At 36.0% G+C, this 23795-nt stretch overlaps 3 protein-coding genes across 3 annotated transcripts; 2 read left to right on the top strand and 1 right to left on the bottom strand.

Moving 5' to 3' along the window:
* Window positions 1-14445: 14445 nt before the first annotated feature.
* On the top strand, window positions 14446-15806 carry LOC113289074 (probable xyloglucan endotransglucosylase/hydrolase protein 23). The gene is made up of 3 exons (XM_026538244.1): window positions 14446-14837; window positions 14941-15134; window positions 15218-15806. The coding sequence occupies exons 1-3, from the start codon at window positions 14565-14567 to the stop codon at window positions 15624-15626; spliced, it is 876 nt and encodes a 291-aa protein (XP_026394029.1). The 5' UTR covers window positions 14446-14564; the 3' UTR covers window positions 15627-15806.
* Window positions 15807-17960: 2154 nt separating this feature from the next.
* On the top strand, window positions 17961-19334 carry LOC113289073 (probable xyloglucan endotransglucosylase/hydrolase protein 23). Its single transcript, XM_026538243.1, has 3 exons — window positions 17961-18332; window positions 18447-18640; window positions 18738-19334. The coding sequence occupies exons 1-3, from the start codon at window positions 18048-18050 to the stop codon at window positions 19141-19143; spliced, it is 885 nt and encodes a 294-aa protein (XP_026394028.1). The 5' UTR covers window positions 17961-18047; the 3' UTR covers window positions 19144-19334.
* Window positions 19335-19569: 235 nt separating this feature from the next.
* LOC113289072 (F-box/kelch-repeat protein At1g57790-like) lies at window positions 19570-22723 on the bottom strand. Its single transcript, XM_026538242.1, has 2 exons — window positions 21495-22723; window positions 19570-21014 (listed from the first exon to the last, which is right to left on the bottom strand). The coding sequence occupies exons 1-2, from the start codon at window positions 22025-22027 to the stop codon at window positions 19763-19765; spliced, it is 1785 nt and encodes a 594-aa protein (XP_026394027.1). The 5' UTR covers window positions 22028-22723; the 3' UTR covers window positions 19570-19762.
* Window positions 22724-23795: the final 1072 nt, after the last annotated feature.

Genomic DNA, 23795 nt, shown 5'->3' with positions numbered 1-23795 from the left:
CTTCCGCCAGTATGCGTACGGGTACGCATACTTATCTTGTCTCCTTCACCAATTGGTATACACACATATGCATACACTTGGTTCTCGGTTTGTGGATTTATACACTAATGTACGAACACACTGTATATGTTTATATCCTAACATGGTTATGTTCTCAACTCTTTATTTCAATCATTGAAACATTCTTCTATAATAACAATAGCCATTTTTCACACACTATCAGCATCAAAGCAATTTTCAAGATATTGAAATAATCATTATCGAAACATTCCAAGCCTACATCAAATTGTATCACAGAAACCATGTAACATGTTACTCGGCAATTTTCTCATGATATAAGATGAACTTGGTCGAAGCGAAAGCTTACCAACACATATTTAGAGAAATATGTAAGCGATATATACTCATCTCGAAATCCCAAATGTGTATAGAGAAAACTATATCTTAACACGACTTATATCTCAATATAGGAGATAGTATAAATAGACTTTCCAAGTGATAGATGAGTTCAAGTCTCCACATACCTTTTGTCGAAGAAGTTCCACAAGCTCCTCTTAGTATTTCTTCGTCTTCAAATGATGAACTCTGTGAAATCTAAGCTCAACTACACTATCTATGTCCTAGTCCGAGACATCTATAAAAAGGCTAGAAATCAAGGCTTATAGTTTTGATCACTAACATTAACAAACATGCTTGAGATAGCAACGCATGAGAGTTCGACCGAGCAGTGCTCTAACAATTGATTTTTTTGATTTTCATACGTATTTTCCTAAGATCTTGTAATTTTAATATTGTTGGATTTACAAGTAAAATTTTTCTGTAGAGATTACCTAGAGCATGTATGATCTCACTGGACCAATATTGGAATGGAACACCATATACTATTCCATATGAAGACTGAGATGATGACATTATTAGAAGTAAACTTGAATTTTAATTTTTCATGAAAGAGGTATGCATCTGCATGGGATATAGCTTGTGTTGAGTTGATTGGGTAGGTTAAAAACTGTAACACAATTTGCAATACATTACACAAATCAAATCCAATATTCTGCCAAGAATTTACTACATCAGGTGTTGAGATAATAAATGCATCCTTCCAAGCACCAAGGTGTTGTTTTTCATCACTGATATTTATGAAAGCACCAAATTAGGACGATTTAGACGTGAAAGAAATAAGATCAGCAAAACTGTCACTGAGAAATGGTTATTTCTTTGGAGGTGAAGAAAAGGATGTGATGCTTGGCAAAGGCTTGGTCAAATGTATGTTTTAGGTAACACATCGGGCATATGATTTTGGAGATGGTGAAGGTTTGGAAAAGGAAATTTTATTTGGAATTGAGGACGATTTGTGAGTAGATGGAGTGGGTTTATTTTGGGAAGTAGAGAAGGTAATGATAGATTCCAGAGCAGCAACAACAACAAACAAGCCTTCAAAAGTAGGGTCTGAAGGAATGTAAACAGATAATGGATCTGCTCTTGGGTTTGATCTAGATAGACGAATATGAATATGGAATCCTTTTTCATTAGTTTGATTCATGGCACAGAAGCAGTTATTATTATTTACAAACTTCCATACTCTTTTACTACTGTCACCATTTTGCAGCTTCAAACATCATAAGTTGTAGATCTGAAGCGAGAGAGATGGTGAACGTGGCTTTCATAGATCCATGAGAATAAAATTATGTAAGAGTGATGGGTGAAGAGGGGATGGTTTTACTACAAGAGAATCGAAAAACTTCCTATCAATATGAACATATTGGTGTTCCATATAGAGCAGGAAGGAAAATCTAGTATGTTATCACATAAATTTTTCCCTTACTTTTCCATTTATTTACGACAAGCAAACTGCAGCAGTACATGTTTCTTTAGTAAGACGATAAAATTATAGAGCTGGTAATATCCAATCTGGTCCGCCTATAAAAAAAATAGGCAAGCACAGACCAGCCCGCGGGTTACTCTTGTGACCCTGTTAACCTTATGTGCTTAGACAATTAGAGTAAATCCAGTGGGACTTTACAAATAAAGTTATTTGTGGTGCCAGGTGGATGACCAAACTGAGTTTCGTGCAGTGGGAGGAAGGTTTATCGATGCATGTTAAGCCTAGAATACCATACAGGTCCGGCCGTTCCAGCACCAATGGCTACTATTTTACCAACCACCAATGGTTATATTTTGTTCATGAACCTATTGAAAAAGCAGGGGTATAACAACCACACCTAATAATTCTTTCGGCAATCTGTATGGACTAAACTCCAATTTAATTCCGATAGCACCAACTTAAAAGCGAGACTCAATCAAGAATTATATCAAAGAGTTTTTATCTCTTTATCAATATAATCAGCAAATCAAACATATAGAAATCCGCGAGCCTGATTGATATGAGAAATAACTTGGACAGTACCAAAGACCAATGCCCAAGCGTCAATCAAGTTCTATACAACAAACAAGGTCGGATTTATCAACTGATTGAACTACGCACAACCTGTGAAATTTCAATTATATAATATAGAAAAGAAATAACACAGACACCAGAAATTTTGTTAAAGAGGAAACCATAAATGCAGAAAACCGCGGGACCTAGTCCAGATTTGAACACCACATTGTATTAAGCCGATACAGACTCTATCCCACTACAAGTTAACTTTGGACTGGAATGTAGTTGATACCTAACCAAATCTCGTACCGATTAAGGTACAGTCGCGTTCCTTACGCCTCTAGAACCACGCCGGATTATGCGCATTTGATTCCCTTAGCTGATGTCACCCACAACTAAGAGTTTCTACAACCCAAAGTCGGAGACTTATAAAAAAATCTGTCTCCCACTGTTAGAGCACTGGTCGGTTGAACTTGCAAGCGTTGATATCTCAAGCTTGTTTATCAAGTTTAGTTGTCAACACAATAAGTCTTGATTTCTAATCTACTTATAGTTATGTCTCGGATTAGGATAGAATGTGTGGTTGGGATTTAGACTTCATGGCGTTCATCGATTGAAGACGAAGATCTGCTAAGGGGAGTTTGGAGGAACTTCATCAACAAAAGGTATATGGAGACTTGAACTCATCTATTACTTAGAAGTCTATTGTATTCTATCTCCTATTAAGACTAAGTCGTATAGCTGTACAAACTTAAACTTTACATTATACACATTTTATATTTCGAGTTGAGTTTAACTTGCTTATATCTTTCTCTAAATATGTGTTGGAAAGCATTTTTCTTTAACTACGTTCATCATTATTTATGACGAAAGTCAAAAGACGATTATGTGAAAATCGCCTTGTAACATCTTACATGATTTGTGTGAGAAAGTCATTTGATGTAGACTCGGAATGTTTTGTATTGATCATTCGATCACTTGAAAATTGCTTATAATCTACTAGTTTGTGTGAGATAGATATTGTCGTCTTCTAAGAATGTTTCAATGATTGAAATAGGAGTTTAGAACAATTAATCATTGTCTGGATATAGTGTAGTATGCATAACTATATGAAAACTGTTGTAAGAATAATTCAGGTCTGGAAACCAAGTAAGCATACCCGTATGCGAACGGTTTTAACTGTTAAAGTTCGGGAACTAAGTTTGGTACCCGTTTGCAAACTGTTTCACCTAAATTCAGTCTGGAACGGTAGTATGGGTACCTGTTTGCGAACTGTCGGAAAAGATCAAGTGAGGAACTTAAGTTTGTTTACCCGTTTGCAAACTTATGTGGTTAAGTTTTAAAATCGATTAAGTATGATTTCATACTCATGAACAAAAACATTTATATATCAAGGAATGCAATCTTTGCAAATCGTGGCTAAAATGTTCATGATCTGATTATTTTGAATCAATCTGAATTTGCTTCAATTGTGTCTTGTATACTTCTATGAGAATATAAACAATTAGAAAACTCTATGAGTAACACAATGAGACTCATTTGATTATCATTTGATCTAGAAGTGTTAAGATGAATATGGTTAAGAAAAAAAATCATATGGCTAACTTCGGTTAACTTTTATTGAGCCAACTCAATATGCACATTTAGGTGTAGTTACCCATATCTAAATGAAGGTATATTTAATTTGTGTGTAACAAGCTAAGACCATCTAACGGTGGAGAGATATTATCTTGAATCTTAAATCAGGTTTTCATCTAATGGTGAATATTGATTATTTTGTTCCAAGTTATCAAACCCTGATTTGAAGACTATATAAGGGAGAACTCTAGCAACTGGGAAACCTAACCCCCATACCTCATGTGTGATACTAGTTGCAAATAAAGTCAATTCTCCTTTAACCTAGGTTTTTCCTAAAACCATTATAGGTTAACGACTTGAAGACTTCATTGAGATTCTGAAGCCAGGACCAACTATTTTCTCTGTACTTGCGTGTTTTGATCTTACTTATTCTATCGTATTGAGTACTATCTTCTCTAAGATTTGCTCGAGATTTATCTCCGATAGGTAAGATATAAAAAGTAATCACAAAGCTTCTCGTCTCATTCTTTATGATTCCATAATAACTTGTTCTACTACCATATAGTTAAGTTATTGTGAGGTGATTGATATTTCTAGGCTGTTCTTCGAGAATATAAGACTGGATTATCAGTTGGTTCCTGTTCACCTTGATTTATCAAAAGACAGAACAAAAACTTCGTAGGTATTTCTGTGGGAGACATATTTATCTATCAGAATAGACTTTTCTGTGGGAGATAGATTTGTTTATCAAGTCTTCGACTTTGGGTCATAGAAACTCTTAGTTGTGGGTGAGATCAGCTAAGGGAATCAAGTGCGTAGAGTACTGCTGAGATTCAGAGGCGTAAGGAACTCGACTGTACCTTAATCAGTGTGACATTGGTTAGGGCTCAACTACATTCTGGTCTGAAGTTAACTTGTAGTAGGATAGAGTTTGTATAGGCTTAATACAGTGTGGTGTTCAAAACTGGACTAGGTCACGGTGTTTTCTGCATTTGCAGTTTCCCGGTTAACAAAACTTCTGGCGTCTGTGTTATTTTTTTTCCGCATTATATTTGTTTATATAATTGAAATATCACAGGTTGTGCGTTAAGATCAATCAATTAGAATATCCAACCTTGGGTTGTTGATTTACATTGATTGACACTTGAACATTGGTCTTTGGTACCGTTCAAGTTACTCCTCTTATTCAATCGGGCTCGCAGATTTCTAGTTGTTGATTGCGGATTGACACTTGAACATCAGTCTTTGGTACCATTCAAGTTGTTTTTCATAATAATCAGGCTCACGGATTCTATCTGTTTGATTTGATGATTAAATTGATTGAGTCTGATTGTCTAGTTGATTCTCTTGGAAATATATTGGAGTTAGTCCATACAGATTGCCTAACGAAATATTGGGTATGGTTGTTAGACCCCGGCTTTTTCACCCACAGATATGTCTATTCTTTATTCTGTTTTTGTTTCGTCTATTGATATAAAAATCAAGATGAACAGGAACCAACTAATAATCTGGTCTTATACTCCCGAAGAGCATCCTAGAAATATTAGTCACCTCACAATAACCTAATTGATTAACAGAATAAGTTATTGCGGAATCACAAGAGTCTGAGATGAAGAACTGTTATGATTACTATTTATATCTTACCTATCGGAGATAAATCTCGAGTAAATCTTAGAGAAGAAAAAATCAATATGATAGAACAGGTAAGTTCAGAATACACAACTACAGAGAAAATAGTTGGATCTGGCTTCACGAATCCAAAATGAAGTCTTCAAGTCGTTAACCTAATAATGGTTTTGGAAAACCTATAGGTTAAAGGAAAATCGACTCTAGTTTGCTACTAGGACACAAGAAAGTGCGATGATTAAATTTTCCAGTTGCTAGAGTTCTCACTTATATAGTATTTCAAATTAGGGTAACTTATAATCAAAGCTAAGACAGCTTAGTAACAAAGAATTCAATATTCACCGTTAGATGAACTCCTGATTTAAGATTCAAGCTAAGTATGGTTAGAAACTAAGCAATTATTATCCATCGTTAGATGGTCTTAGATTGTTACACACAAATGAAATATACTTATATTTAGATATGGGTTACCTTACCTAAACGTGTATATTGAGAATTGGCTCAATAACAGTTAATTGAAGTTAGCCATATGAACACTTTTGTTTTAGCCGTATTCATCTAACACTTCTAGATCTAAAATGAAGATAAATCAATCATGATAGATAATCAAAAGAAAGCAATTGTGTTTCTAATAGAGTTGTTCAATTGTTCATTATCTCATAGAAATATATATGAACAAATTAAATGAAATCATTTTGATTCGTAACCATACAAAGTACTTATACAAGAATAAATTCATGAACATTAAGCCACAGATTGCAAAGTTAATTTGCATTCCTTAAATCACAAATGTTTTAGTTCATGAGTATGAGAATCATACATTACCGATTTTAGAACTTGACCACTGTGTTCGCAAACTAGGTACGCGAACAGCAGCTCCGGACCTTGGCCTAGTCAATCCGTTCGCAAGCCCGGTTCGCGAACAACCATTATGCACCTAAATCAGGTAAACCTGTTCGCATACTAGGTACGCAAACAAGAGTTTCGTACCTTCTCAGGTAAATCCGTTCGCATACTAGGTACGCAAACAAGAGTTCCGGCCCTGAATCATCACAAAACAGTTCTCGTACTAGGTATGCATACCGTGTTGTATCCAGACATGGGTAATTATTCTAAACTCTCATTTCAATCATTCAAATATCATTGGAAGACGACAATGGTAATCTCACACATACCATTAGCTTCAAGTAATTTTCAAGTGATCAAATGATCAATACGAAACTTCCCGAGGTAACATCAAATGACTATCTCACACAAATCATATAAGATGTTCAAGGTAATTTTCACATGATCATCTTTTGATTTAATATTTAGTTTCCAACAAATAGATTGTTTCCAACTAAACTCGTCAAGAATATGATGAATATAGCTAAAGCAAAAATCTTCCAACACATATTTCGAGAAATAGATAAGCGAGATAAACTCGGCTCGAAATATCAAATGTGTATAATGTAAGAGTCTATATAGCTATACGACTTAGTCTCATTAGAAGATAGAATAGAATAGATTTCTGAGTGATAGATAAGTTTTAGTCTCCACATACCTTTTGTTGATGAAGTTACTCCAAGCTCCTCAGTAGATCTTCTTCTTCAATTGGTGAATGTCGTGAAGTCTAAATCTTAACTACACGTTCTATCCTAATCCGAGACATAGCTACAAGTAGACTAGAAATCAAGTATATAGTTTTGTCAACTAAACTTGACAAACAAGCTTGAGATAGCAACGCTTACGAGTTCGACCGAGCAGTGCTCTGACACCTATATAAACACTCAATCCACTGACTTTAAACATATTCAACTATATTTCATTCTCTTTACAAAAGAATCTCTCTATTTTTTCATTTGTTTCATTCACTATGGATCCTGATATGGAAAATAAAGAAACACAATTGTTAGCGGAAACATTTTACCAACAACAAGAGCGTTTATATAGCAGCTGGATCAAATGGATGTTGATTCAGACGATGAGGGATCTTGAACTAACGCCACGCTACCAATATACAGTGGGCAAGTTCCTCGACATCCATAACCAAGAGATGTATTGTGCAAACGATATATGTGGATATTTCAAGAGGAATGTAACGAACGAATGATACATGATTATTTTCTTAATGGAAGTGTCTACTCTGTTAAATTTTCAATGCCGCAACACTTAGTCGTGCGGATTATAGGAGAGCTTTATCGGGTAAACCCTAAATTCAACTATCAATTTGATGCACGAAACATACAAGGCATAGTCCTGAACAAAAGATAACTGCAACCCTTAGGATTCTAGGTTATGATTTTCCTTTGGATGCCTGTGATGAGTACATTCGTATGGACAAAGCAATAGCATACGATAATATGAAAATGTTTTTCCAAGCTGTAGTCAACCATTATGGTCCACGTTTTTTTCGGAAACCCACTCAAGATGATGTCAATCGATTACTAGCTGAGAATAGGGAGAGAGGCTTTCCCGAAATTCAGGTATCTTTGATTGCATGCATTGGGTGTGGCATGGATGTCTGTATGCTTGGAAAGGTCAGTATAAGGTCCACTACACAAAACCAGCCTTCAAATGCCTGTTTGATTGCAATTTTATTTGTGTACTTTGTTTTCAGTAATTTAATTCGTGTACTTTGATTTCTGTAATTTGATTCGTGTACTTTGATTTGAAGATGCAATTAAGGATTAGATTTAATTTAAAACCAAAAGAATTACATTGATAAGACAAAGGATTACATCGATAATTTAAACTGACAACTAAGTTGATAATTGAAACTAAGACAGTGTAATGTCATTATTGATATCCTCTTATAATAAGTCTTTTCCCCCAAAAGAATCACCATCAACTAGTAGCCGTTGTTGGGACTTCTGTGCTGAACTGCATCAAATTCATCTTGCCAGCACCGTAATTGTGCCTGATTCATCTTGGAAGTATCCATTCCTAATATTCCTCGCGTGTGTGCATTGAAATATTCTTTTCAACTGCCTTATTACCTTTCTTCATTTCTGAAGCCATTTTCTAACGTTCAACTAACTTAACCATATCATATTTTTCTTATTTTTCAAAATAATCTTAAAGGTTGAAATGAGCAGAAGCTGAGGATTGTGCAGTATCTTGAACTGCCTTTATGAGCTTTTTTTACTTTTTTCACAGCCACTCCATCCCATACATTAGCATTTCCATTAACATTCAGATTAGAATTATGATGTACTGATGCACCAGTGTAGGGTTGAGGGTTTGAGTTTGTTTCTGGTGAAGAATAAGGAGAACCTGGAGAACCATGTTGGGATCCATCATGCTGGGATTGACTACCATATTGGGATCCACCGGTATTGTAAGGGGATTCCTTTAGTACATCATATTCATCCAACAGACTAGGATTGCGTCGATTGAGATTTCTGAGGATGTGGAAGCATGCTTCGTGCTTGAAACTCGAAGTTCTGGTTTTTTTCCATTCATCTCTTGTTTTTCGTCGCTGCAGTTTAAACAATATATAAATTAGCTATTGCAACAAATTGATAATAGATTTAAAAATCAGTATGTAAGTTCAACTTACCACATCGACATCAGTATCACCACTTGCTCTTTTTTGTTTCATCTGGATCATCAAAGCAGCCTAGCTGTTCATGTCTTTGTTGATTGTATTAAAACGATGTGACAACCCGGAAGCATCACAGTTTTTTGGATTCTCAGTTTCCTGACAGAACAGTGTAAAAATATTTCCCAAACTCATATGATGTGGTTGTTGAATACCATTGATTGGATCGAGCGTAAATGTTACATAAGCTCTGTAGATAGCTTTATCTTCCTCCAAACTGAACTTCGAACCGAGAACTCTTTGTCGTGCGGCATTTTGTGTATCTGCTTGACTTGTTGCTTGGCTTGCCATTTTCTCTAAGAATTTCTTTTACAAATAATGAAGTGAAATTATAATATGGGTATAAAAGGTGTGAGGAAAGTGAAATTATAAATCTGTATGGGTGTTGAAGGAGTGATTAAAGTGGAATTATAAGAATTTTGTAAGTGTAGAAGGTGAGGAAGGTGTATTTTTGGAGTTGAATTCAACTGAATTTATAGGGAGGGAATTAGTAGATGTTGGATAAAAGTATCCGTTGTCGGTTTAGTAAAGACCGATCGTCTCAATCTGGGATGAGCAACGGCTCTGCTAGAATCGAGCCTCGTCTCTATGTGAGCCGGTCGATGCAGATAGAATCAACGGCTCAGATTGAGTCGATCCACTCAATCTGAGACGCGATGAACAAAACCTTTTATTTGAAGTTTTGTCCATCTATAATAATTGTTTGCTAGTCCCACTGTAGGTGGTAAACTGGAAAATAAGCTGATATGCCAGTCTCATTAGAGTTGCTCTTACTAAGGGTTTTACTAAAGATATAAATAATTATATGTCAATCTTAGATTGTACGGGCTACATACTCGAATAATATACAATTTAGTATATGTTTTTGCAGGATTTTGGGATTTGAGGGGGCTGATAAAAATGATGCGGATCCTAGAATGAAGATGTTTGCAGTCCACATGAGGTTTTTATTTTTTATTTATTAGAAGCACATGAGGGTCTTTGGTAACCACCTGAGGCCGGCTCCTATAGGTGTGGTAATTTTCCAGTGTTGCACCATTATAAAACTGGCAAAGTGGCAAATATAGTGCTCCAAGTGGTAAATTTGTCACTTATCCCATCGATATGGAGTCTTTACCGTACGGTCAATCGAGCACAAAATCATTGTATCCAGGGACAAAGACTCTTGTTTCGGATATTTATTTTATATTTTAAAAAAAATTTATGTCCTATTTTCTCACCACTCTAATGTGATTCTAATATTTAATTTCTTAAGACTCTCAACAGACTCACGCAAATAGATTTTTTTTTATTAATAAGAATTTCACCTAACCTAACACAACTAAATACAATGCTATTTTATAAAAAAATTGTCATCTTTACAATATTGGGGAAACACATTTGCCAGTCCACGTGGTATGGCAAAAGGAAAATATCGTAGGCCCAGGAGATACTTTTCAACTTTTGAAAAGCTAAAAAAAAATTACAGTGTTTCTGGACAGACCGAGCTTATGAACCACGCAAAAACCGAATTCACAATTATCTCACAGTTTTTTGGTGGGTCCCACTTTTGGTTTGGTTTTGTGTCTGGTGGTTTTTTCTGACGATTTTTTTCATAGTTCATTAAGAATTTTTGAATAAGTTAATATTGGTTTGAAATGTGTATCCGTAGAGTATATGAAAGTAATTATTTGTTGTTTGAGTTGTGGCTGGAGTAAGAGTGAATGCGCAAGTTTGGGCCAAATAGGGTATGGGAAAGAGGTCCCTTTTATATGGACGGAAACTCAGTGGCTAGTTTTTGGAAAACTGTGAAATCATTGGGCACAGTCGGCTCTCTTGAATGCCCTTAAAGATCGAAGAAGTATTGATGCCAAACAGAATCGATCCTTATAGTTGTCAACATTTACCGAACGTATATTTGAAATATATATATATATATATATATACTTTCCACCGGCCAGAATTGGTTCATATTGCTGCACATGTAATCCGACTGTCTAGAAAAAACTACAGAAAACTGACATTTTTTAAGGCTTGAAGAATTGGATTATACGAATATTTACAAAAACCGATTCTAGGATGAAATGCAGAGACCAGTTCATAGGTATAGTCATAGGACCAATTATGTACTTGTACATAGACCCATTATATACCATATTTAAAACTATAAGTGCATCAAGTTCATAAATCGATTTAAGTTTTAAAACAATGTATGTTTCTGAACACAGAGCATTCATCTCTTTATCATATCTCCTCCGACGTGTAATTTCATTCCTCATTTTTCTGGAAAATCTGAAAAAGTTAAATGAGTTTTTTATATGCAATCTTGCCAGCCAGTGCCAATGGTTGATCCAATTTGGTCTTCCTACCAAAGTAGAACTTGTACATGCTTCTATATATTATATTTGGTTTCCTCTCAACATAATTTTGTTAGATATCTCAAGAAGAAGAAAAAGTTCAAATGGACTGAAATCCGTAACTAAAAAAAGTAAATTCAAAACACAATCGGTAGATTAGACTTCTGCGAAGCAACAGATTCACTACATATGAAACTCTTGAAAAATGTAATCCAAAGAATTGGTAGATAAGACACATATATATAAATTTATTCTGTCCTAGAAAAACCTACAGAAAACTGAAACCCTATGAATCGGTAGATAAGACATGAATATTATATCTAATGTGGGAAACTCAAAAGACTAATAAACATAATCGGTAGATAAGCCACGTGTATAAGAACCGATTAACTCAGCACAAAATCCAAAAAGAAAATGTACGATGTAATCGGTTGATGTTAAAGCAACAGATAAACCGATTTTGGTAATCTTATTTAGATACGAAGAACATCAAAAGAATCGATATTTGTAGACGTACCTTATGAACCGATTCTGCTGCATGATCTTCACGGACACGAAGAACAATTAACTCGTCGATATGGCGGATCTACATCCACCGATTCTGGGTAGTTTTCAGAAATTTGAATTTGCAAAAATCGAATTTAAGATGTGAAAATCAATGAAAATCGATGATATTGATAGGTCGGGTTGATGAAAAATTACCTTAAATAAATCGACAGATGGAAATAGAAGTTTGTTTTTGAAATTAGAAAGGATTTTTTGGAAAGATTTGATGGAAATGGAAAGTTTTTTTTGATTAAGATTTTAATTTTTTTTATTGTTTAGAGAAAAGTGATGAAAATAGAAAGAGTTTTTTATTTATAGTAATTAGAGTTAGTGATAATTAGAGAGTAGTTTGATATTTTTACTCGGTTTACTCACCCCAAACCTAGTTTTTGGATGTGAGAAAAATTTAATAGGCCCCAAATAAAAGGCATATTCCAAAATTATCCAGGTTAAATTCACTCGCGAGATTTGTGTATACACTAATTTTGTTCCTAGCCATAATAGTAGACTAAGGGGCAGTTAATGTGCGTAAAGTTACGCAATTACTCTTCCCCTAATAATAACTAAAACTACTTTCTTTTTAGTTTTAGATCTAAACCTTATTCTTTTCCTTCTCTTTCATCATCTATTCGGTGGCCAATTCCTTTCTCCTCTATATTTCATCGTTTTCAAATGAAAAAAGTTTGTCGATTAATTATTTTTTTATTGTTGATTAATTCATTTAAATTCTATCTAATACTTTGTTTTGTTGTTTGAACGGTATATTAGGTCAGAAAATTTGGAATTGTTGAACTGCAGTTACGGTCATCATGGTATTTATTGGTCGAGCATGACGACTTTTCATATTTATTTTTAATCGTCAAGATTGTTGGATGAATAACGTGACGACTTTTCAAGGACTTTTATTTTTGAAAGTAACGTTTACAGGGTCATCATGGTCTTCATCCCTAAACCTTAACGACCAGTGATGTAATATGAATAGTCGTCAGGTTTTGAAAAGATAAACCTTGACGATTAATAAATCCCATGAAACAACTTTTTCTGTGAAGAATTTTGTTATTGGTCGTCATGGTTTTGGAAAAATAAGATGATGACTAATAGATAGTCGTCAATGTGATGCATTTTTGACCATGACGACTGTAAATGCGAAGACCTATATTTGGTCGGCATGCTTTGTTTTAGTGGAGCATGCCGACTTTTCATTGACTGAATTTTGAAAATGCATAGTCGGTGTGCTTTTTTTCAGTCGAGCATACCGACTTTTCATAAACTGAATTTTGAGAATTTGAATTCCCGTGATCATTTAACGAATTAAACCAACAAAACCATGTCCAATTCCATCCTTAGAAATGTTTGATTAGAGTAATTCGTTTTCGTTACGAAATTTACAAAACCCAAAAGAATTAAAAAACTTTTTCTAACAAAATTCATAAATTAAAACTAACGAAAACAATTAGCTTTTGTCAGATTTACATTTTTCTAACAAGATTCATAAATTTGAATTAATGCTAAACACCTAGAAATAATTTAACCATCTTTAAAAAAATATTTGGCTAATGAGCTTTCGACTTCACTTACTAATGATTTTATTTTGTTTTATTTGGTATACCACAATTAATCTGTTTATACCCCAATTTCGCGAGTTAAAATTCTACCAACAAAATCTCGTACAATTTCTTAGTAGGATCAACATTTAGTAACACCTAACAGAAAAAAGAAAGAGTCAACAAAAACACAGCCTAATTATAGATAAGCGTCTCTTGTTTTGAGCTAAAACTAAAATACAGTAGTAAAAAGTCTCATGTTTAAGTGCGGAGAATTTCATCCGAACTCCACCAGATACACCGAGAGCCCGTGTTACAGAGTAGAAAAAACTTGATGTTACGCGTTTTAAGGTGGCCATGGTTTTAGTCCTTTGGAAACTTAGTCGCAAGACAAAACATGGTGGTATTGTTAAACTGACCACCTGAATAAATTGAAAAGGAAGTAAAGATCCACACGTCTGATGAGTGATGATGAGAATTAGCCTTGTGGTATGATAGGAAAGGTACTTTGGCAGCGGTGTGGCGGGTGATTTTGAATTACTGCCAGCCTGTCACTTTGAAATCGATTTCTCCAAGTGGTCATAACTTCTTTTATGTTGAAACAAAGAAAAAGAATTTGTATGGGGTGGGTCACGGTCAACTAGCCGAAAGTAAATAAGTACAAGGCTACAAGAAAACAACCTGTCTCCAGGATTTACTATCACTATCAACTCCATTGCCCATACGTTGAAAACCGCGTGTGCGTATGGGGAGCAAGTACAAGTATACCAACTGTGTCCAACTCATAACTCGTTTTTTCTGGCAACCTTCCTCACTGAAATACACCCTTCACTACCACTGCTATAAAACCATGGAGGATGATGCTTCTCTTACAACAACACACAGCTCCAATTATCTCATTCAAATTTCGTATTCTATAATTTCTAAAATCTCTAAAACATCATTTATTTTAGACTTGTATCTAAATCTTTACAATGGGTTCAGTTTCAAAATTATACTTGTTGGTTTCTCTAATGGCGTGTTCCATCGTACTTGCATCTGCTGCTGGTAATTTCTACCGCGATATGGATATCACTTGGGGTGATGGTCGTGGTAAGATACTCGATAACGGACAACTTCTTACTCTCTCACTTGATAAACCCTCGGGTTCTGGTTTTCAATCCAAGAACGAATACCTATTTGGCAAGATTGATATGCAAATTAAACTTGTACCCGGAAACTCTGCCGGTACTGTCACTGCCTACTATGTAAGCACTCCTCCCCATAGCTCAATTTCCATATACATGAAACGTAATCCATATTCAGTACTATTTGCAGTTTCTTACTTACGATGAATTTTTCTGCATGCAGTTGTCTTCCCAAGGGCCAACACACGATGAAATCGACTTTGAGTTCTTAGGTAATCTTAGCGGAGACCCTTACACTCTACACACCAATGTGTTCAGCCAAGGAAAGGGGAACAGAGAGCAACAGTTCCATCTCTGGTTCGACCCAACTGCCGATTTTCACACTTACTCTATCCTTTGGAATCCCCAACGTATTATGTAAGTTAAAATCTCCAATATCAGCAAGTTCACTTTGTTAAACTCATGTATCGAAACTGATCAAAGTTTCTTCTCTTCCTCAGCTTCTCAGTAGATGGTACTCCAATTAGAGAATTCAAGAACTCAGAATCCATTGGCGTTCCCTTCCCAAAGAACCAACCCATGAGGATTTACTCCAGTCTATGGAACGCAGACGACTGGGCCACAAGGGGAGGTCTTGTAAAAACTGATTGGTCCCATGCTCCCTTCACCGCATCCTACCGCAACTTCAACGCCAACGCATGTGTTGCAACTCCATCAACTGCCTCTTCTTGTGCCGCAAAATCTAAAGCCTCCGGTAATAATGCATGGTTTTCACAGGAATTGGACTCAACGAACCAAAAGAGGATGAGATGGGTACAAAAGAATTACATGATTTACAACTATTGTACCGACAAAAAACGTTTTTCACAGGGCATGCCCCCGGAATGTGCTACTGCCAATCTCTCCTAGATCGATACATAAGAGTTTATAATCAGTATGGAGCGCTATCATCATTATTCTTTAATTCATTTGTTAGTTCTGTTTCTGAGAAGAAATGGTTCTTTTCTTACTCCTGTAGGCTGTAGTAAATTGTAATGTACACTGTTGAAAATGAAAAGCCGATATTTTTATAAAATGTTTGGAATTTTATATGCTGATCTCATAATTTGCAAATTCAAGCTAATGTAGTAACCTAGTTTAAAAAGGATAGATAACGTGAGTACTACTGGTGTTAAAGTTTGCGGGCATCCAACTCAAAATCAATTAGTAATAAGTGAAACGGTCCTTCCATATTATATTTCAAATTCATTATGCGAAAACTAGTGCGAAAACTAGTGATGTGGGACTATTGTCCTTTAACAACAGGTCAAGTTAATCAATTTATTCTTATCCATAATTTTATCTAGACTGCTATTATGACCAAAAAGAGAGACATTCAAAATTAAACATGCCATAAAGAACACGCGATTTATGCCAAAAACAACCAATTGGACAAACTATCTGGAAAAATCTGCTTCGCTATTTTCACTTTCAGGTGGTTAAAAAATAAAGTAGTACAACACCTTAACATCGTGTACCATGAACATCAACAAGTCTCAACTCTCAAACTATTCACTACAACAACAAAAAATTGAATAAAAGATGGAGAAGTGGGGCATCGATCCCCCACACCTCTCGCATGCTAAGGGAGCGCTCTACCATCTGAGCGACATCCCCCAGGCTGCTTACAAAGTAGAGAAGTAAATATTAATCTAATGAAGATGCCATCACATCTCCACCATCATATCAACTCCAATGCTTGAGTCATTCCTCTTTTCACCTTTCAGATTATACCACGTCGTGTCCTAAATCTGGACCTTCCCCTGTTGTCCCGACTGTAACAAGTTCCGTTAATAAATTACTGAAAGAAAATAAACATGAAAGTTAAAAATGATTTATCATGATGAAATCGCGGATATTGTGATTTAATTTGTCGATTATCATGATGAAATCATGGATTCTGTGATATACCTATGATTAATTATTCATTAATATATTTTTGTCATGTTATAAGATTTTTAAGATTTATCTATTTTAGGCTATTTTAGGCTAATTATTTTTTTTATTTTCCATAGATTGGGTGTTGCTATTCAAAAAGGGATTGACGCCCAGCTTGTTGCTCGGATGCCAACTAAGAACATTGTTACAATGTAATTAACAGTTTAAAGAATAAATATTTAGTTATTTTATTACTGGAAAAAAAGTAATTCTCCTTAAATTTTATTAGTTTAAATTCAATAACTTTACAAAAAAAAAACTGGTGGGGCCAGAATCAACCAGAAGCGAGAGTTAATGTGGAGCTCCGGTGAATGAGATCGCTCGAAAAACTTTGTTATTGTATAGAGAATAGAAAAAAACGCTAAAACCGGACAACTATCGTGCGCCAAATCTGGAACAACCGATGAAAACCTTTGATAATTTGCATCTCTCCTGTTATCAATTTCAATGCTAGAATCATTCCCCTCTTCACCTTTTAGATTATACCACGTCGTGTCCTAAATCCGGACCAGCTCCTACTGTCCCGACTATACTATAGCAAGGTCCGTTAATAAACTACTGAAAGAAAATAAACATGAAAGTTAAAAATGATACTTTAACATCTTTTCCCCATTTTTAATTGAGATGTGAATCCAGTAAGAGATCAACTACTCCAATTTACCTTGTTGGCTAAGTATGCACTTAGTTACAAATCCACCCTGTTAGTGTCTTAAATTGCTCAAGTAATCACGTGCTAGCTCTGTAAAAACCAAAAACAAATAAACAAAAGAATCAACTTTTGAGCTGTATAAAGATGTACATATGGCACTCACTAGTGCCCATGATGTTATTGTCAATTTGTCAGGTGTGACCGTGTGGGCCTTTGGCGGTGCTGCACTTTATTATGAAAAAAAACAAACAAGAGTGGTTGGAACTCGGAACTTGCATTGTTTGTAGCATCTCCTTCTCGCAAAGTTGTGTATGGGCTGGCCATGGAAATTTGGGTACATCATCATCAAAGTAGGCAAAGAGTAGTAAAGCCGAGAGACATGTCATAAAAGCAGCAGCAGCTGCAAGATTTGAGCTATTAGTATTAACTTTTGTCCAAACTTCAACGTACGGACGCGTTTCTCTACCAACCAGATACGACGATTTGCCAACTGTGTCCAACTTAATACTGCTACACCACCTCATGAACCTTCCTATAACCTTCTGATTTTATTCCTTCAAAATTTTAGCATCCCTGTACATAATTCTACTCACCACTATAAATACAGGATGTTACTATCAACCAAAGCACAACAAAAACAGCAAGCCTCAGCTCATATTCACTACTCTAATCTTCACTCGAGTCTCTTAATTAAGCTTCATTTAATGGCTACTTCTAGTTTAGTAGTAGTACAACTACTAATGGTCTCTTTATTAGCAAGCACTTTTGTGTTAAGCTCTGCTGCTGGCCGGACTTTCGACAAAGATTTTGATATCACTTGGGGTGATGGTCGTGGTAAGATACTCAACAATGGACAACTTCTTAGTCTGTCTCTAGATCAAGCCTCTGGTTCTGGTTTCCAATCCAAAGACGAGTATCTGTTTGGTAAGATTGATATGCAGCTTAAGCTTGTCTCTGGCAACTCAGCTGGCACCGTCACTGCCTACTATGTAAGTCATTGCAAAAACATCTTCTTTTTTTTGAGCATTTTCTTGATGAACTCTAGTTGCAAATTTCATATCCGTTAGTGATCTTTGCTTAACAAATAAGTTCACGTAATGCAGTTGTCGTCGCAAGGGCCAACACACGATGAAATCGACTTTGAATTCTTGGGGAATTTGAGTGGAGATCCTTACACTCTTCACACAAATGTGTTCAGTCAAGGGAAAGGAAACAAAGAGCAACAGTTCCATCTCTGGTTCGACCCAACTGCCGACTTCCACAAATACTCCATTCTTTGGAATCCCCAACGCATTGTGTAAGTGCAAAACCCATAACAAGTACTGCTCAAGTGCAAACTGCTAGTTTACTTGGTATCATTTTTCGCTAATTATTTTTTTTTTTCCTTTGTTCAGCTTTTCAGTGGATGATACTCCAATTAGAGAATTCAAGAACTCCGAATCCATCGGCGTTCCTTTCCCAAAGAACCAACCGATGAGAATCTACTCTAGCCTGTGGAATGCTGACGATTGGGCTACAAAAGGTGGTCTCGTCAAGACCGACTGGACCAATGCACCTTTCACCGCCTCGTATCAGAACTTTAATGCTGAGGCCTGTGTTCCATCTTCAGGTGATTCTTCTTGTACCAGTGGTAGTCCTTCATCCAACAAGAACGCGTGGCTTACTCAAGAATTGGATTCAACAAACCAAGGGAAAATGAAATGGGTTCAGAAGAATTATATGATCTATGACTACTGTAAGGACACGAAAAGATTCCCAGAAGGCATGCCTGTAGAATGTGCCACCAGCAATCTTTCCTAGAGAAAGAGATGAGAAACAATGACTAGTTCATGTATGCTCTTTTTGTTTCCAAATTCTTTAATTCTTTGTAATTGAAGTCTTCAACGTGAAGATTTTTCAAGTGCCATCTACTTTGTAATTACACTTTGCAATGTAAATCTGCTTTAAACCGAAAATAATAAAATGAAAGTTATGTAATCAAATTCGGACGATATTGTGTGGTGTTTAAGACATTTTCACCTGGCCAGCTGGTATATATAATGAACTTGGCTCTCTTTTATTTTGGTTTTGGAGTAAGAAAATGCAATGAGAACACTAAATTTGAGATGTAGATTCAGGGAAAAGTGTTACATCCACAGAAATACCAGTGGTGGAAGGACCCAAACAAACTTGGCACTTCTTTTTCCATCTTTGGGAACTACGGGCACAGATGCATAACGCGGATAATTAAAAAAGAAAACATCAATACAATTGAATTTCAGCATTCAGATGATCAACACAAATGCACTCACTGCCCATCCTAATAAGAAATTTCAAGGAAACAACTTATAGATAAGAAAACACTACTGTTAAGTTCATACAATACGTATAAATAATAAAGAAAGGAAAACAAACTGCAAGAGTAGCTGATAATGTATCTCTAGATGTTAAGCCAATCAAGATGGTCATCTGAGATCTCTGACCAATTGGGTTCGATCCAACTGCAGTGTAATTTCTCGTTCGAACCACGATAATCTTTAGCAGAATGTCTACTACCAAGAGAGTGATACATACCGGTATCAAGAGAATAATACAAAATTCCTTCATTATGCAACCTCGGAAAGTAGACTTTGTTCTCCATTTGACTTGTCGGAGCAATTGCTGAGATACAAGATGTACTGCTGAGAAACAACATATGTCGCCCCAAATGTTTAACTTCAGACCAAACCATTTTGGTTTCGTTCAATCTGAAAATACGAACCCAATTTCCTAAACGACCTAGTAACACCGAAATAAGTTGTCCTTCACACTCCACCAAAAAACTATTGTAGATAAATCCACAATTAGGCGGGGCTTTCATGGATAGAATTTCCCAACTAATGTCTGGGTGTTCGTATTTAAATACTCCCAATAATACTCCCAATGTTCCATTGTGGTCTAAGCAATAGAATCTTCCGCGGTAGAATACTGGATTGTTGAGAGTTAGCTCAAAATCTAGGTTTTTCTTTTCGGGCAAGTAAATATTCGTGTAGAGATCATATGACCACTCTTTATCTCCCCTTTTAATGAAGAAGACACCAACTTGATCCCTGAATAATTCTTTGTCGATGGCAAATACTAAACAATCTGAAGCAGTCGGTAAGGACGAGAACGAAATACCTGTGTAGCTAAAACCATTAACATTTGGCAAGTCCGGAAGTCTGACAGTAGATTTCGTGAATGGATTGTAGAAGAACAAAGTCTCGCATTTCGACATGAGCAACCATCCACCTTTCGAGAACCGAATTCTAGAACCTTTCAGCAACTCAGGGATGTTGAAGAGGTAGTTCTCATTATCATGCATTGGGTTTATGAAATTGAAAATGGATTGATCATACTTGGGGGAAATTAGCCATGGAGATATATCTGTGGTCTGTACAGTCCTAGTAGAAGAGTATCTTCTCAGATCTATTACTGATCGATATTTTTTACTAACTGCACGCAAATGCACATAATCCAGTGTATGAAGAAAATCTGACACGGCCCACACTATATCATCATCAAGCTTGATAAGTAGTCTTGCTTGTTCAGTATCCTTTTTAGCCTCATCCTTATCTATAGTACCAGTTCTGCTGTCTGTTGCCTTTATAACTTTTTCTATGTCTTCATCCTCTCCTAGCATAAGGTCTGTTGTTGTTCTACTATCATCAACCCTACGTATAAAATGAAACAGAACATTATCAAAATTTCCAATAATATGAGATTGTGATACTTGAGACGAGCACTATGGTTTGGATAAGTTCCACCTCCAGCGGCAAATTCCTCAAAAAGTAACCAGTATGGTAACTTCTGTGTTTGGATGCGAACCACTTTCCAGGGAACTAAGTAGGGAACTTTTCCCAGTGAACAAGCACTATCAGGACAGTGGTGTACAATAGTGCGTGCTTGAAGGATATTCCCCTGGAACTTTTCCCAGGGAACTTTTCCATATCCGGGGATATTCCCCTGGATATGGAATTTATCCATACCATAGTGCGTGCTTGAAGGATCCCTTAGAATCATTCCAGACCATAGTGCATTATTTTTATTGGGCATGTTTGTAGACAACAAAATGTAGTTAATAAACGTGACAATGAAAAATAGAAATTGATGAAACAGAAAACAGACAAGAAAGCAGTCTTCTTCAAAGTTACCTGGAAGTTGTAGGAATCAACAGCCATCTGGGCGACATCCATGGTGTTGGTATATCAAGACACGGTAAAGAAAGTAAAATGCTTTCATCCTCCAGGTCATACTTGTACAAGCTCAGGTCACATTTTAGTGTAAAATACACACAACCTTTTGATAAACCCAAGTCTGATGCCAAGCAAGACAGTTGCGTATCACTAAAGTAGCTTATGAAGAAGACATAGTCCTTCAAAATTTTCACTTCCTCCCAAGTCAATGAAGAGAAATCCAATTTTGATACAATTATTTTGGTTATAGAGTGCGCATAATCACCTCTTTCAATGAAATACCTGTCGATTCTAAAAACTTCACCAAAAGACTCCATATAATATGAGTGACTACGATGATCGAAACTTCCACCTACTCTTTCTGACTTAAATAATTTATCTTCATTCTTGGTAATCAACTCATTTATACTGATTGTACCATATTGTATTGTTATCTCCAAGAGTTCCAAGCACAAACACATTACATATAACTTGGCTTTAAAATAAAACATCGATTCAATTCTTCCGATCTTATCAACAGACTCATGTTTTCCCCATTCTTTTTCACCAGGGTGACAATAAATAAGAAAGTCTGAATTTCCACCTCCACCATAAAGGATATAAACAATTGAATCATCATCATCAACATCATCCCTACTACAACTTCTACTAATACTACCACTATGGCTATGATTGCTACTGCTACTACTACTACCCTCAATCCCATCCCCACCACAATACTAGTACGGCTGCTCCGTGGAGGCGAAGACAAAAGACAATCCTTGATATGATATCCATCTAATTGATTAAAATGGTTTAAATTAGGTAACATAACAATCTCTAGGGAACTAGGATCCCATAGAAAACAATCTCCATTACTGAAATGTGGATCATCATCCTCATCACAAACAATAATTAACCAACCTTGATGACAATTTTTTTGCCAAAATCTTTTTTCACTCAATTCTGGTATGAATTGTTTGTAGGATTTGTTCGGATTTTCAAATAAATTTAAGAAAGTTTGAAACTTACAATAGTTCCCATGTGGGATAACAAGCCAAGGTGCTACCTCTGGTGATGGTGGGAGTCGACGTTCACTTCTCTGATTTGATAACTTTGATTTTTCCATGGAAACCAAAGAGATTGAGCAGAAGAGGTTCACTTCTCGGCTTAGGGGTGGCTTCTTAGGTAAATGAGGCTCCGCGTTATGAGCTACAAACCTGGCTCTCTTTTTTGTGCAAAAAGGGTTTTAAACTGTGAAGAAAAGTGAGTTAGTAATTGAATCAGACATCGACTCAGTGTAATTTGGGATTGGATACCGTTTTCTGGCGATTCGGTTCATTATAACGAGTCAAATCGGTTTGATGTTTCGGCTGTACCTGTACCTGTACCAGACAATCGCCTTGTTTGTGCCCTTATCTCACCTCCACATGTTGTGATTAGTTCAGAAAAGTGGAAAATGTTTCTCTCTCTAGTGTACGACTCCTCCTCTCCATCCGATTTCTTACCGGTTGTTCCTTCTTTCCGGCCTTTTCTAACCGTTGTTCTTGTCCTTTTTTTCTTTAACGGCTATTTTCTACCGGAGATTGACGGATTTTCATGTCGGAAATCTGCTATTGCTAAGCTTCTCCTTCTAAATGCTCCTCCTTTTCTATTCTAGTGTTGATCATCATGAAATCAACCCAATGATTCTCCTGTAATTGCTTCAAACTTACCATGAATCACATGACTCACCTAAATCAACCAAAAACTACTGGCATCTCAAGCATCACAGGAATCATAAACTCTACAGGTATCACAAGCATTTCTAACAATTCTTTCATCTCTAAAACTTTATTTTTACCTACTCATTACAAGGTTCAATCTACAAATTGTATTGGAAAAACTACCATTACAATCAACACAGAAATAACTAATTCCCAAACCTTTCCAACTACTTCAAAAATCTGTGTTACTACACACTCTGGATAATTTATCACTACCTACTCTAAAACTATGCATTGGATTAACAGTTATACTATTCCATCCCAATACTTTCCTGAATCACATAATCCCGCAAACAGAAACCATGCTATCTCTTTAGAATCTGCTCATAACCCCTCTACTAAACATTTCACAAAGATCGATTCTCATCAGTGCAAGGATAGAATTACTGGAGCATTCTCAAACCCAAACATCCTTGCAACAATCGAATTCAATCAAGACAAATCATCACCAGATTAACCAAATTCAAATTCAAAAACCACAACAATCCTTACATAACCACTCAAACAGAAAAAA

Source organism: Papaver somniferum, chromosome 6, assembly GCF_003573695.1.
Source record: "Papaver somniferum cultivar HN1 chromosome 6, ASM357369v1, whole genome shotgun sequence".
Lineage (NCBI taxonomy): Eukaryota > Viridiplantae > Streptophyta > Magnoliopsida > Ranunculales > Papaveraceae > Papaver > Papaver somniferum.
This window is presented reverse-complemented; position numbering and strand designations above follow the sequence as displayed.

What these genes read in the sequence shown, in the direction of transcription:
- LOC113289074 (XM_026538244.1), top strand. Translation starts at nt 14,565, where the DNA reads ATGGGTTCAGTTTCAAAATTATACTTGTTGGTTTCTCTAATGGCGTGT. An exon ending in GTACTGTCACTGCCTACTAT is followed by an intron (nt 14,838 to 14,940) that starts GTAAGCACTCCT and finishes TTCTGCATGCAG; the next exon opens with TTGTCTTCCCAAGGGCCAAC. An exon ending in TGGAATCCCCAACGTATTAT is followed by an intron (nt 15,135 to 15,217) that starts GTAAGTTAAAAT and finishes TCTCTTCCTCAG; the next exon opens with CTTCTCAGTAGATGGTACTC.
- LOC113289073 (XM_026538243.1), top strand. Translation starts at nt 18,048, where the DNA reads ATGGCTACTTCTAGTTTAGTAGTAGTACAACTACTAATGGTCTCTTTA. An exon ending in GCACCGTCACTGCCTACTAT is followed by an intron (nt 18,333 to 18,446) that starts GTAAGTCATTGC and finishes CACGTAATGCAG; the next exon opens with TTGTCGTCGCAAGGGCCAAC. An exon ending in TGGAATCCCCAACGCATTGT is followed by an intron (nt 18,641 to 18,737) that starts GTAAGTGCAAAA and finishes TCCTTTGTTCAG; the next exon opens with CTTTTCAGTGGATGATACTC.
- LOC113289072 (XM_026538242.1), bottom strand. Translation starts at nt 22,027, where the DNA reads ATGTTTTATTTTAAAGCCAAGTTATATGTAATGTGTTTGTGCTTGGAA. An exon ending in TTGATTCCTACAACTTCCAG is followed by an intron (nt 21,015 to 21,494) that starts GTAACTTTGAAG and finishes TTTTATACGTAG; the next exon opens with GGTTGATGATAGTAGAACAA.